The 14,924-nt window shown below is 41.4% G+C and overlaps 1 protein-coding gene across 4 annotated transcripts in view; it reads left to right on the plus strand.

The window, feature by feature from the left end:
- Positions 1–14,924, plus strand: part of Ptpra (protein tyrosine phosphatase, receptor type A) — a 217,590-nt gene that overhangs the window by 170,969 nt on the left and 31,697 nt on the right. For 2 of the 4 annotated variants that reach the window (XM_004634249.2, XM_023718560.1), the window contains 3 exons: positions 3,757–3,841; positions 4,988–5,061; positions 5,285–5,421. In XM_004634249.2, the coding sequence (XP_004634306.1) occupies positions 3,757–3,841; positions 4,988–5,061; positions 5,285–5,421 (296 nt within the window). Of the gene's footprint in view, positions 1–3,756; positions 3,842–4,987; positions 5,062–5,284; positions 5,422–14,192; positions 14,268–14,924 lie in introns of those variants that run through there. The other 2 variants (XM_023718562.1, XM_023718561.1) reach the window with 2 other exon arrangements.

Consider the following 14,924-nt stretch of genomic DNA (forward strand, 5'->3'; position numbering starts at 1 on the left):
AATAAAATTAAATAAAATTAAATTTAAAAAAAATGTATGGTGGGTTAGGTATGGGCTATATTTGCTCACTTCTGTTCTAGACAGAGACTTACTTGAGCCTGAAAGGTTGGACAGAGGCCACTGTTAGTGTGCAGGCTCTGGATTCCAAGGCAAGGCTTTCCCTTCACATCACCAGGTATCTCATTTTAAAATTAAAATTTATTTGCATACATATATAGGTTAGTAGTACTGGAGATTTTAAAAGTCTTGAATCAGGACTTGGGCCAGTCTGGGTTTGGATATATAATCCTCCTGCTTCACCCTTCCAGAGTGTTGGAATTACAGGTGACCACCATGCCCAACTCCCTCACCCTGTTCTCTTGCTGGGTATTGAACCTAGGTCTCATGCATGCTGGGCAAGTAATTTGCCACTGACTATATCCCAAGTCTTCTGATTACCTTCTTATAATATCTGATACACTGCCCTCTGTGATTACAATTTAACAAAGGCACATTCAGTGATAAATTACTAATTCTTCTCTGTTCATTCACAAATCATAATCCCGTATCGTTGGTTTCTGCTGTGTATGAGAGCCTATTCTAGGTTTTAAGGTACACAGTGAGAAACAAAACAGGTAATCCTTGCCTCTGGAGTTTATGATACAAAGGAGGCGTACTCATTAATCAGCTATAATCAAATAAATATGTAGCTACAAAATGTGAAAAATACTAGCAAGGGAAATAATAGGATACTGTTTGAGAATACCACAGAAAAAGCTAACACTGAGTATATATGTGTATATGTGCATAATCTTATTTGATCTTCAGAATAGGATGTGAGGGCGATCTGGCTGCGGCATCTGTCACCCCATTGATCGCCAGGGTTGATTCGGCTGATATGGCTGGCTAGGCAGGTGTCCCCTTCCTCCCTCAACGATCCATGTGCATCCCTCCTGAAGCTGCGCGCTTGGTCGAAGAGGATGACCACCCCCGATAGAGGAGGACTGTTCCTTGGTCAAGGGTATACGAGTAGCCGCGCTCCCCTGCTAGAACCTCCAAACAAGCTCTCAAGGTCCATAATCTTATTTAATCTTCAGAATAACTTATTTTAGAGATGGTAAATATAGTATTTGGAAGTCAGAGAACACCTCTGTGGAGAAAATGACACTTAAAGTAAGAAACTGGATGAGTAGGAGTTAGCCAGGCAGAGAATGGAGGGAGGCCATATGAAGCAGAGGAATGACATTTGAGAGATATGAGGATGAATAAACTCAGTGTAAGATGCCAGTGGCTGAAGTTCAGGGAGCAAGAAAAATGTGGCAGAAGATAGGAAGGTACGGCTAAGTTAGAGAAGTGGTTACACATCAGATAAGGAAATGAGACTTTGCAATATTTTAAAAGTTTAAGAATCCTTTGAAAGAGAACATGACCATCACTTTGCATTACCTGACCATTTCTCCTCTTGTTATTCCTCCTGTCTTCTTCCTCCTCTTTTCTTTTGTTCCTCTCCTTCTCCTTCCTCTTCTCCTTCTCCCTCATCTCTGTGTGAAATTATGTTTAGTTGTTTATAAACAGTACCTTCCTTCTCCATAGAGTGTAAGCTTTGTCATTTATCTGCCTGAGCATTTCTCTATTCCCAGTGCCAGGAATAGTGCCTTGACATTAAATTACAAGTCCATAAAAATTTTTTCAAATGAATGCTACAAAGAGGTTGACTCAAATAAAGATGGAAATGTTCTATTGGAGTTGGCAATATAGCATTTGTTAGTGTCCCTTGCTGAGCAGTTTAAACAGAGCGCTGAAGGTACAAGTCAGAGCAGATAGACTAAGGAGAAGCTGGGGGTAAGAAATTAGAGAAAAGAAATAAGAACGTCTGGCACATTGGTACACAGTTATAATCCCTGATACTTGAGAGGAGTCTTGAGGTTGCAAGATCAGAAATTCAAGACCAGCCTGAGCAATATAGCAAGACCTCATCTGAGATAAGGGGAGGAGAGGTGGTCAGGGAGATAGCTGTTATGAGAAGTTGGCTTAGAAGAGAGACATGGAGCTGATGGTATCAGGAGGAGAAGTGAGGTCAAGGAGATGTCTCTGAGGTGACATTGATGGGTATAAGTGAGCCCATATGACAGGATTGACATTTATAGGGAGGGACATCTCCCCAGTGGCAAAGGTAGCTATAAGTAACTCAGGCTGGTTGTATAGTTCATGGCAGAGGGAGAGTGGAGGGGAGTAAGTTCTAATAGTCATCAGCATGAAAAGTGGGACTAGGTACAGGGTGAAAAGGGATCCAGGCCCTATGGTTTGGCTTACCTGTTTCCAACATCACTGTGCTTGGGATTCTGGCAAAAGGTGTCTGAGGGAAAAGAATATGGGAAAGACGAAGAACGTAGCCAGCAGTTTGGTACCTCAGGGTCTTATAATCTCTTCATTTCAATTAATAGTTTATTCACTGTGCCAGGAAGTCATTTGGGTTTATGAGAGAGATACTGCCTTTTAAATCAGGCATGAGGGGCTGGGGATTTGGCTCAGTGGTAGAATGCTTGCCTAGCAAGCTGGAAGCCCTGGGTTTGGTCCTCGGCACCAAAAACAAAAAATTAAAAAATAAAAACAAAATAAATAAATCAGGCATGGTGGTGCAGGCCTATAATTTCAGCACCAGGAAACTGAGACAGTAGGATCATGAGTTCAGTGCCAGTCTGGGCAGTTTAGCAAGATCGTGTCTCAAAGAAAAAGAGAAGTATCTTCTCTCTATCCTGTAGCTTGTGGGTTTTGGGGGGGTTTTTGTTTTGGTTTGGTTTTGGTTTTTTTGCTTGTGTGTTTTAAAATGTTATAATTAAAAATATTTTTAAACTTTTTTTAATATTTATTTATTTATTTATTTATTTTGTGTGTGTGTGTGGCCAGCTCAGCCCACCAGGGGGCGGGGCTGGCTGGCATGTGGTGCTGGGGGATTGAACCGTGGTCCTTGTGCTTTGCTTAGCTTAGCTTGTTCTAAGTAGATGCTTTAGACCACTGAGCCATCTCACCAGCCCCAAAAATATTTTTAAATGAAGTTTTGTTACTCATATACATTAGCTACATTATATGTTATATGTAGCCCAGTACTATTTCCTTTCACTCAGCATGAGTGGGCTGGAGACTGAACAGACCTGAGGTGAACTCCATAGAGGCTGGGAGAGGGTAGTATAGTGTTAGCCGTCCACACCCAGTTTGCCATCATGATTGAATGTGTTCGTACATCCAGATTGGGGGGGGGGGTATGTGTGTATGTATCTTTTGTGTATATGGTTCTGGGGCTTGAGCCCAGGGCCTTGCACATGGTATATAAATACCCTATCACTGAGCTACAAATCCAACGCTTTTTATGTATTTTATTTTGAGACAAGATCTAAGTTTCCCAGGTTGGTTTTAAGCTAATATTCCTACTGCTTAACTAGATTTTAAGTGTGCATTATCACACTCGGCTCTTTTAGTACTTGTTATGTGCCAAGTACTGTTTTAGCTCAAAAGAGATAGCAATGAATAAAACAATCCCTGCCTTCATAGAACTTTTATTCTAACTCACAGAGACAGAGTAACAAATGTATGGTATTTCCATTCTTTGGCTATGTATTCTTTCCTCCCTTCACCTCCTGCCCCATAGCTCTGGGATGGCAGGGGGAGATGGGCTAGTGCTCTCCCTGCCCCCTTCTGTATCCTTCCATCTGTAGAAGCACTGAATGAGCCCTTCATTGCACAGCACAGTAATGACTTGTTCTCTTCTCTTGGTTTCAGATGAGACTTCAATTATTGCAGTGGTAGTAGCCCTGTCCTCTCTGCTCGTGATTGTGTGTATCATCATACTTCTATACATGTTAAGGTAAGTGCTGATGTTCCTGAATTCTCTTAGACTATCTCAGTGCCTAGTGTCTCAGTAAGCACACAGAGTACAGAGGACAATAGGCTAAGAGCAAGTCAGGTAAAAGGAGAATGGTTCATGGTAATTCTCAAGTTTAAATTTTACTGAGAAATAGTTTAAACGCTCTATATAGTTTTTTGCTTCCATGTGCCCAGTCTCCCAATCTAGTTCAACCTAAAGTCCAAAATGGTATCTTGGATGTTAGATGAGAAAGCCAGAATCTGTATTGTTAGTGACTGGTGTGTTACAATCTTCAGCTCTAGCCCTGTGGAAGTAACCCCTAAAGGCAGCAGTAAATGTACATTTCAGAAAAAAACTCGTGGAGGACTGGGGTGTAGCTCAGTGGCTCAAATAGTGAGCAGAGTGAAGACAAGGAACCAAGGAAGAAGATGGTGCATTTGTTTTCTTCCACTAAAGCTACTACCTTGATTACATGGGTTTAGGTCTGACTTACTTTTGATTTAACTTGCTCAAACGAAGAGGACTTTATGTGACCTTTATAGTCTGGCAGTTGTGGGCCAGGGAGTTAGCCAGGCAGTCAAAGCGCCCACCTGGCATGCACAAGGACCTGAGTTTGATCCCCAGTACCACATGTTGTGCCAACCCCACAGGTGCCAATCACTTAAACCGGGTATGGTGGCACATGCCTATAATTCCAGCACTGGGGAGGTTGAGACAAGAGAATCACTATAAGTCTGAGCTGCATAGTGAGACTCTGTACCAAATAAATAAGTAAATAAATCTATAAATAAATAAAACAATTTGGCATCTGTTTTTCTCATTTCATAGGAGTCCTGTGACCACCCAGTCTGGGGCTATATTCTCTCCAAGACTCCCAGACTGCAATGGGAAGCACCAGGGTTTTTGTTTTATATCAATCTTCTGTCTCCCCCACTGTGTTCCCACTCATTGTTTTTTCTCCTGGTATAGTAGCTCTGTGCTCTTTAGGTTCTGGAATGGGAGCTGACAGAGGAATAGATTGTAGTATTACTCAAGTTGGCTTCTCCTGTGCCAAGGTACAGCAGGACGAAACCAGACTTGCAGTGCCAGTGATTGGCCTCTCCTGCCTCTGTGCTTAGTTTTTCATTTTGAACATTTTCTCATTAGGTTTAAGAAATACAAGCAAGCTGGAAGCCATTCCAATTCTTTCCGCTTATCGAACGGCCGCACTGAGGATGTAGGTAAGGCATGGTGTACCTTTGTGGGGAAGAACATCAATCAATTAGAAGTTTCTAATTCTTTGAAAGGAATGAAGCTATTTAAAAAAAAAAAAAAAAACCTTTTGAAGAGGCAGCTGTGGTTCTTAGAGGCTTGACCCATGAGATTAGAATCCTCTAGTTAGTCTTTCCAGAGAAAGAGCTACATCCAGAACATCTGCCTGACCTTCACCTTTGTGCACTGCAGAGCCCCAGAGTGTGCCACTTCTGGCCAGGTCCCCAAGCACCAACAGAAAGTACCCACCCCTGCCTGTGGACAAGCTGGAAGAGGAGATTAACCGGAGAATGGCCGATGACAATAAGCTCTTCAGAGAAGAATTCAACGTGAGTTTTTTTTGTTTGTTTGGTTTTTTTTGAGGCTGATTTGTAAACAGGGAAGAAGGCAGACCTAAGGTGGTGCCTTTTGAGTCATAAGGTAGAAAGCAGGTTGCTGCTTGTTAAGAGGTAAGAAATTGTTACCAAGTTCATCTGACTCTTCCTATGTGACTAAGAACAGGAAGTAAAGGTTTTGCTTTACCCCCATCAACTCATCCCTCTATTCACCCTCTCACGATTGCAATTGTTACTTCATCTGTTTTACATATTAAGCATCTAATATGTTCCAGGTAGTGTGCTGGGTGCCAGCAACTTCTCAGAAGCAAAAATTGTTCCAATCCCTGTTCTCAAGGAATTCACTGCCCAGTGGGTAAATCTCCACAAACAAGAACAAAAGTAACTATAAATTCAAAGCAGCCGGGTGTGGTGGGGATTCCTGTAATTCCAGCACTTGGAGGATGAGGCAGGAGGATTACCATAGGCTCAAGGCCAGCGTGGACTACAAATTGAGACCCTGGCTCAAAAAAAAAAAAAAAAAAAAAAGAATTTGAAGCACAATATAAGATGTGAAGGACTGGTGCAAGCTGTAGGACCCCATATTAGGAGACGGCCTTTTAGAGTCTAGAGCAGGAGGCCCTGAATGTCTAAAGTAGACACAAGAATAGATCAGTATAAAAATTGGGACTGTGACAGATTATAGTGCACAGGCCTTCCCTTGAGATTTGTATTTTTTAATTAAGTTTGTTGGTATAGTTGACATTTAACCACATTATTCATATGGAATTTATACCCATATATGACATACTCCTATTCTGAGATTTGTATTTCTATAGCTCTTCAAGGAAGCAGAGCCTGTATAAACCACCATTTGGTGATCCCAGTCAAAATGAGCTTCCTTGAAAAAATAGAAGTGGCAAGAATGGGAAGTGGGGGACATTCCATGCACTGAAAATAGCAGGAACAAATTGTCAGTAGTGAGGAAAGAGCACATTTAAAAAATTGAAGAAGCTGTGTGGCTAAAGAATAGAGACTCAAGGTAGTAAAAGATGAAATTGTGAAAGGGGTGAGCCAGACCCCAGATCTCATAGGTTTCCATGAAAAGTCATGGTCCAATTAGATTTGAGTTTTGAGAAAATGACTGGCTGCTTTATAGAGAATAGCCTACAGTAGGTCAGAATAGTGCAAGAAATACAGTTAGGGGATGGAACAGTTATTAAGACTTGAAGACCTCAAGTTTCAGTGATGACGGAAGGGAAAATAGGACTTAGTGGAGCAGTTCCACACTTGGCTAACTCATTGGCCATGTCATTGCTAAACTGTTTCCCACCACACTGTGTCAGCTTTGTCTCCTAGTTGGGCTGCTTGCATTGTGCTAGTGGTTGCCCCATTTGTAGGCATGCTATGGAGGAACAGTGAAGTCCATTGGGAAAAGGATGCCTGTTGCTTCTTTTTTGTTGTTGTTTTTGTTTTTGTTTGTTTTGGGGGGGGTTTTGTTTTTTGTTTTGTTTGTGGTTTTGTTTGGTTTTTTGCTTCTTTTTATTGTTGACGAACTTTTTCCCAGAGGCTTCTGCAGACTTCCCTTGTTATATGCTCCTCCTTAAATCATTCAGAGGGATTGGATGTGTAGTACAGTGGTAGAATGTATGCCAACTATGCATGAGGCTCTAGTTTTGATCTGGGGTACCATTAAAAAAAGAAAAAATAATTAAACCAGTCATGAGCGAGGAAAAAACAGATAACAAGAATGAATTGGCTTGCTTATCACCATTCATATCCTCTCTACTGCCACAGGGTCAAATTTGCACCTTGAAGAAATCATTAACTTTGAATGGAGCATGATGGTTTATGCTTGTAATCCCAGCACTCAGAAGATTGAGGCAGGAGGATTATCATAAGTTGTAGGCCAGCATGGGCTACACAGTCAGTTGAAGGCTAGCCTGAACTGTGTAGGAAGACCCTGTCTTAGAGGGGGTTGAGGGGAGGAAAGAGGGAAGGGGAAAGAGAAGGGTAAAAAGGTAGGGGTGGAAAGGAACAAATGAAGAGAGAAGAAAGAAAACCATTAACTTGGATACAGAGAATTAGGTGGAAGGGGGAGGTTGAAGCTGGAACCAGTTTACCAGGGAAGAATTAATGGAATAATGGATCATTTTCTTTGGCAGTTAGGAAAAACAACACCATTTAATCCAGTAAAGTAGGGGCTGGAGGTTTGATCCTGGGGCCTGCCACCGGCCCTGCCCCCGGAGCGCACTGAGACAGCAATTGAGACTGAGTGTGCTGGCGCACACCTGTGGTCCCAGCTCTTGGGAGGCTGTAAACAGGCGGATCACTATGAGTCCAATCTAGTAGTGAGACCCTGAACATCCTGTAGACCCTTCTCTAAAATACAAAAATAAATAATATATTAAAGTGTTATTTTTTTTAGAACATTTACCAAATCTCATATGACAGCAACCCAGCTGCAGCTTCACAACTGGCCTGTGATAGGTATGGTACAGTAGTATAATCTGTGATATCGACTACTTCTGGGTAATGGATCTATGATCCCTTTGCTATATTCTTGCTCATTTGTGAAATGAGTTATTTGTAGCTAACTTCCTGTGGTCCCATCATAAAGCATTTTGCTAAATCCCTGGAAGGTGCATGATAGGCAAATTCAGACAGTGGAATGGCCAGCATGTTTATAAGCTCATCAGGCCAGCACTGGTATAGCAGAGGAAAGACTGACCAGCGTTGCCTAACTTCTAAGCCGTGCCTGCTATTTAAGGAGCACTCACATAGAGCATAAACATGTCCTGTCTCTTTTGTTCCCATTATTCACTACCTTGGGATCAGTTCAGACTCTGACCTCCTAAGACAAAGTGATAACTTGCTTGAAGTTCTGTTCACTGGAAGAATTTCTCTCTACATTCATTCCAGACCTAGCACTTAAGTACAGTATGTAACCTCACAGCAGTCTGCTTCACCATGGACCAGGGTGTCATGTGTACACAGAGAAATGTATGTATGAGACTAGACTTCTTTTATTCCTTAAGGAGCTGTTGACATCCTGAGGAAATCATAAGTGTCAGTCAAATGAGTGAATTTATGGTAGGCCACACACATCTTTTCCATCTGTGGTAGAATCCTGCCAGCATGTCCAAATTTGTGTCCTGTTGTCTCAAAAAAAAAAAAAAAAAAAAAAAAAAAAAAAATCTGCCTTACTGGGCCACATAATACTTAGTTTAAGAAACTGAAGTCATTTGGATACCTACTGTCCTGTGGTCAGGTTTATAGTCTCTACTCTAGAATCCAGTTCTAAGGTACAAGCATGGTATTCCTGCCAAGATCATGGTCTTTTCCCCATATCATAAGGGCTTTCAGTATTCTGCTCTGCTTTACCATGGACATTTTAGAAACCCACAAACTACCACAGCCAATTCTCCCTGTCTGACATCAGCAGGAGAGCCTTTTTTTTTTTTTTTTCCAATTTCTCAATAGATAGGTCATAGCAGAATACTGACATGCCATCTCCAAAACCCAAAGTGGCCCAACAAGTATTCCTCCTCTCCTGTAATGGGAGAAGGTGGTAGAGCACAGAACAGCAATTTGTCCTTTATTTTTGGATATTTCTTGGTAAGCTGCAAACCTTTTTGACCTTCAGAAAACTTGTTTGAGGTGGCAAGCCACTGTTATTTTATATCTAGCATGTATATGTAAGGGACATAATTCCTGTTCTTCAAGTTCTGTCAGCTTGATGTCATTAGCATGCTTGTCAGGGTGATGTCCTGTGAACCAGTGAGACGAAGCCGTGATGAACTACATCACAGCACAGAGGGATTAGGATGATTGTCCATGAGGGAGATCCTTTCACAAGACGAAAACTGCTTTAGGTGGTTTGTGTAACATAAAAAAGAACATATACTTGGCCACTTACTAGGAAGATTCCAGTGAATGGAAATTGTATGTTAATGTAAGAAGAATTACTAGGAAAGCAGCTACAAGTCTGCAGGTCCTTCTGATTCCATTTACCATAATCCACTGAGTTTCTTTTGGTGGCTTTCAGGAGAGGTAAAATAGTTATTGAACACTCATTCTTTGCCATTGTTGGACTCAGAGGTGTCATTGAAGTATCTCATCATTGTTCACTATATTGCCTAAACTAGACTCAACATCCTAGGCTTTAAAGATCCACCAACTGCAGCCTCCTAAATGCCCGAGACCCAGGAGCATGCCACCACACCCACCTATTCTGCAGCTTTTAAGTCTTCTATAGCACATAAGATCCTGCTATTCAACTAAGGATGGAGCATTTTGTTAAGAGAGATCACTGCTCTTGGAGTTTGCATTTGCTCTTTGTATAATGGTCTTTATCCAGGGAATTAAGGCAGCAGTGTGGATATTCTGCTTAATGTGTGTCTCAATGTAAGGACAGTTCACACCAAAATTTTTTCCATCACCTGCCTGTAATAGCTCCATTCTGACATGTAATGGTGTCTTGGTATCCCTGGAACAAGTTACTGTAAGACCAGAACCCAGGAAATCCCGGTACATTTTCCTTTGCCCAGTACAGTTGCAATAATAAATGATTGTAGATTCTTGCAAAAAGATGAAGAAGAAGGTTCTTAATATGTGAGTGTTGATGTGCTATGGTATGTTTTTCCCTCACAAGTACCTGGCCTTCCTCTTACTACAGAGTTCTGAGTCAACAGAATAATACAAAACTAGGAGTTCAATAAAAGGGACCCTTTATAAAGCATGCTCTTCTATTGGATGCACTCAAGTAAGCTTGTCTGGCTACCTCCTGTTTCTATCATTTTGAAAGATGCTAATGCTGTCCTCATCATGTAGGCTCTGCAGCAAGGCCTATGTATAGATCCTCCTCAGGACATAGTGAAGGTGTCTAGAGAAAGCTTGAGCCTCTAAGAACCCATATAGTACTCCGACCTTGTCTACTTTGTGCCAAGAGTTTTCTGGCTTAAAAAAAAAAAGTCAATTAAACAAAAAACAAACATCTAGGGCTGGGGAGATAGTGAGATAGCTCAGTGGACTAAGTGCCTGATTTGGCACTCACATCTTCCAGAGTTTGATCCCTGGTCCTGCATGTGGGCAGCAATCTCGTCTCTAGGGCACTCTGAGCCAGCAACTGAGTCCAGGTGTGGTGATGCACACCAGTAGTCCCAGCACTGGGGAGGCTAAAAACAGGAGCATCACTAAGTCCAAGCTGCATAGTGAGACCCTGTACCAAAATACATTTAAAAAAAAAAAAACCAGCTGAAGCCCAGGATATATAGCTCAGCAGCACAGCAAGTGTGAGGTCCTGAGTTTGATTTGTGGTTCAAAAAAACAAACAGCTATTTATTGGGAAGAACTGGAAGAACTGAGAGCAACAGGAGATAAGAGCAAGCTGCCCTGATGGCTCTGGACCTCTCTTAGGAAGACTCTGCTTTTGCCAGTTTTGAAAATCCTGAGGAAGAAAGACTGGCTTGGGATAGGTATCTTAGTCATTTTCCCTGTCACTGGGGCACAATACAACAATATCCAGTACTCATAGCTTAAAGGAAAAATTTATTTTGGCTCACAGTTGGTAGTCTGGTAGCTCCAAAGCAGGACAGAAGGGCATAGCAAATGCATATCTCCCTACATCACAGCATCCAGGAATAGAGGCATTGAGGGGAGGAAGGAACAGAGAAGGGAGCTAGACCCTTCCAGGCCACCCACGCAGTGATCTACCTCGTCTACCAGACCCAGCTCCTAACAGCAAATCAGCTATCAGCCCCCATAATCCACTCACCTGAGAAGGATATCTAAATATAAACTGTAATAGTAGGTCAGGTGTGACTATCACCCTAGACAAAGAAGAAAAAGAACAGTACATAAGGCAGACAAACTAATTTTTTTTTAATCTTTTATTTATTTGGTACAAGGTCTTGCTACACAGCTTGGACTCATAGTGATCCTCCTATTTCAGCCTCCCCAGTGCTGGGATTACAGGCATGTGCTACCACACCTGGTTTCGTTGTCTGGCACAGCACAGCACAGCATGCAGGACCTGGGATTGAACCTGGGTCCTTGTGCTTGCCAGGCAGATGCTTAGACCACTGAGCTATTTCCTGAGCCCTACCTTTAAGTAATAAAATGTTGTTATGATCAGGTGAAGAAAGCCTTCCTAGGCAAAAATACATGATTTATGTACCAGAATAAGAAAGTTAATACATTAAAATGTTAAGTAGTCTTCAAGTATCCACTTTAAAATGTTTAATTGACATATGACTAGTTGTACATAGTTATGTGACAATGTGTGATAACTTGGTAAATTCTTACAGTGTAAAATGTGCCCACTCAAGATGATAAGCATTTTTCCTGCTGGGAACCTTCAAGCTCCTTTTTAAACTCCTTTTTAAACTCCTTTTTGCTATCATTTTGCTGTATATAATTGTAGTTTTGGAGGTATTTTCTTCAATCAGATTTTTTTTTTTTTTTTTTTTTTTTTTTTTTTTTTTTTTTTTTTTGGTATTTTAGTGAAGGGTCTACAGGGTGTTCAGGGTCTCACTACTAGATAGGATTCATAGTGATCCGCCTGTTTACAGCCTCCCAAGAGCTGGGATTACAGGCACGGGCCACCACGCCCAGTCTCAATTGCGGTCTCTGCATGCCCTGGAGGAAGGACCAGCATGGCAGGCCCAGGGATCAAACCCCTGACCCCTGTACCTGCTTTCAGGTGGGCTGACCCTTCAATCAGATTTTACTGGTACATTATAGGTATACATAATGATCATATTCATCATAAAGAATTTATACCTGTACATGATACTGTTGTTATAAATGATAAAAAATAAAATAATTTTTAAATGTTAAACATCTCTGTGACAATTGATACCATAAAAATTGGCCAACTGGGAGAACCTATATGTCAAAAATACACAAACAAGTTTCCATGCTGTATAAAAAGATTCTACAAACCTGTGAGAAAAAAGTAAATAATCTAGTGGAAAATTGGCAGTGCACAGAAGAAATATAAATGGTCTATAGGGCCAGCCAGAAAGCTCAGCAGACTAAAGTGCCTGCTTAGGTAGGCTCAGGGACCAGGGTTCAATCCCCGGTGTGTCATGCTGGCCCTGCCCCTGGGGCACACTGAAATGGTAACTGAGACAGGGCATATTGTGGTGTGTACATGCAATCCCAGCGCTTGGGAAGCTGAAAACAGAAGGGTCACTATGAGTCTGATCTGCGTAGTGAGACCCTATAGACCCTGTACTAAATACATTAAAATGAATGAATGAATGAATAAATGAATGCATGCATGGATGGATGGATGGATGGATGGATGGATGGATGGATGGATGGATGGATGGATGGATGGATGGATGATCGATCTGTAAACATGAAAAGATCAGTGCTGAGTGTGGTAGCCCATGACTGTTATCTTAGGTACTCAGAAGACTGGGGCCAAAGACTCCCAAGTTGAAGACTATCTGGACAACTTAGGAAGACCTTGTCTTGAAAATATTTTCTGAAAGAGTTGAGAGCTGGGTATGGTGATGCATACCTTTAATACCAGCACTTTTTGAAGCCCAAGCAGGAGGATCTAAATTCAAATCCAGTGTGAACAACTTAGACTCTGTCTCAAAATTTAAAGGGGTGGGGGATGCAGCTTAGTGCAAAGACTTTGAATTCAGACTCCAATATGTAAAAAAAAAAAAAAAAAAAAGGCATAGATTAGACATTCAATACCAGGAAAAAGGAAAGAGGATCAACTATAACTACTAAGGTGGTTTTTTTTTTTTTTTTAACTCTAACTAGTAATCAGGAAAATACAGATTAAAAGTAAACATTATTTTGAAAATTTTAAAAGAATGGTATCAAATATGAGTAAAAATAGGGGATTACAGATACCCAAATACAAAAATAAGGAGAGTTCAAATTCATGTAGTATTGGAAGGATCATGTGGAAATGTCAACCAAAATGTAAATGCTTATACTATCTAATCTAGCTTCTTGTTTTGTTTTGAGATGGGGTCTCACTTTGTAACTCCGGCTGGCCTTGAGCTTCTGTGTACGCCTCGCTGGCCTCGGACTTGTGGTCATCCTTCTGCCCCCCCTCTGGCGTGCTGGGGCTACAGCTGTGCAGCACAGCATCTGGCTGACCTAGCTTCTAAAATTGTGTTCAGGGGTTGGGGACATAGCTCAGAGGCCTAAGCACCTCCCTGGCAAGGACGAGGTCCTGAGTTCAGTCCTTGGTACAAAAAAAGAAGATCAAAAGTGTTCATGAACTAAGGTACCACTGTATTTATACAAGAGTGTATATTACAAACTGGGGAAGTGATACACATCTGTAATCCTAGCACTAGGGAGACTGCAGTAGAGGAAGAGGATTACTGTGAGTTCAAGGCCAGCCTGAACTACATAGTGAGGCTGTGTCTCAAAAAACCAAAAACGAGTATATGTTATGTTTTTTATTTGGTAAGTGCAAGCAAAGTCAAGTAAAAATTTCTGCAAAATAGTAGAATGACTAAATGACTTCATATATCCATTATGAAATTCTATAACATCATTAAAATAAATGTATTAGCTGGGCACATACCTGTAATCCTAGTGCTCTGGAAGGCTAAGGTTGGAGGATCACAAGTTCAAGCCCAGACTGAGCAACTCAGTGACTTGGCAAGACCCTGTGTCAGATAAAGGGCTGGTGTGTAGTTCAGTGCAAATACCCTGGGGTTAATCCCCAGTACCAGAAAAGATAAAAAACCATGTTGACATAGATATTATAACATTCAGTGATACGTATATACTTATGTTTATAGCTCCACAATGCATAATAGCTGAACCATGAAGCAGCCTATGTGTTCATCAACAGATGAATGGATAAAGAAAATGAGGTATTTATACACAATGGAGCACTACTCTGCTATAAAGATGGATAAGTTTGAGTCATTAGTAGGAAAATAGATGCACCTTGAATCCATAGTGTTAAATGAAATCAATCAGACACACAAGCTTAAAAATCCTGTGGTTTCATTTATATGAGAAACCCAAGGTATAAATAAATCAAAATACAAAAGATAAAATAAGAAATAGGGTGATAGCTCTTCAACAGATGGGAAGGGGAATAAGAGAGGGAGAAAGGAGGAGAGAAAACAGGATGTAAAAAGAACTAAGGTGTGTCGGGTATGTGTATCAACTGCCCATAAGAAATGTATTCATGGGGCTGGAGAGATGGCTCAGTGGTCTAAAGCACCTACTTGAAACAAGCTTGGCAAAGCATAGGGACCTCGGTTCTATCCTCCAGCACCACATGCCAGCCAGCCCCGCCCCCTGGTGGGCTGAGCTGGCCACACACACAATAAATAAATGTAATAAATAAAAAAAAATTAAAGGGGCTGGAGAGATGGCTCAATGGTCTAAAGCACCTACTTGAAACAAGCTTGGCTAAAGCACAGGGACCGCGGTTCGATCCCCAGCACCACATGCCAGCCAGACCCGCCCCCTGGTGGGCTGAGCTGGCCACACACACAATAAATAAATGTAATAAATAA

The sequence above is a fragment of the Octodon degus genome, unplaced genomic scaffold, assembly GCF_000260255.1.
Source record: "Octodon degus isolate 3935 unplaced genomic scaffold, OctDeg1.0 scaffold00060, whole genome shotgun sequence".
NCBI classification, from domain to species: Eukaryota; Metazoa; Chordata; class Mammalia; order Rodentia; family Octodontidae; genus Octodon; species Octodon degus.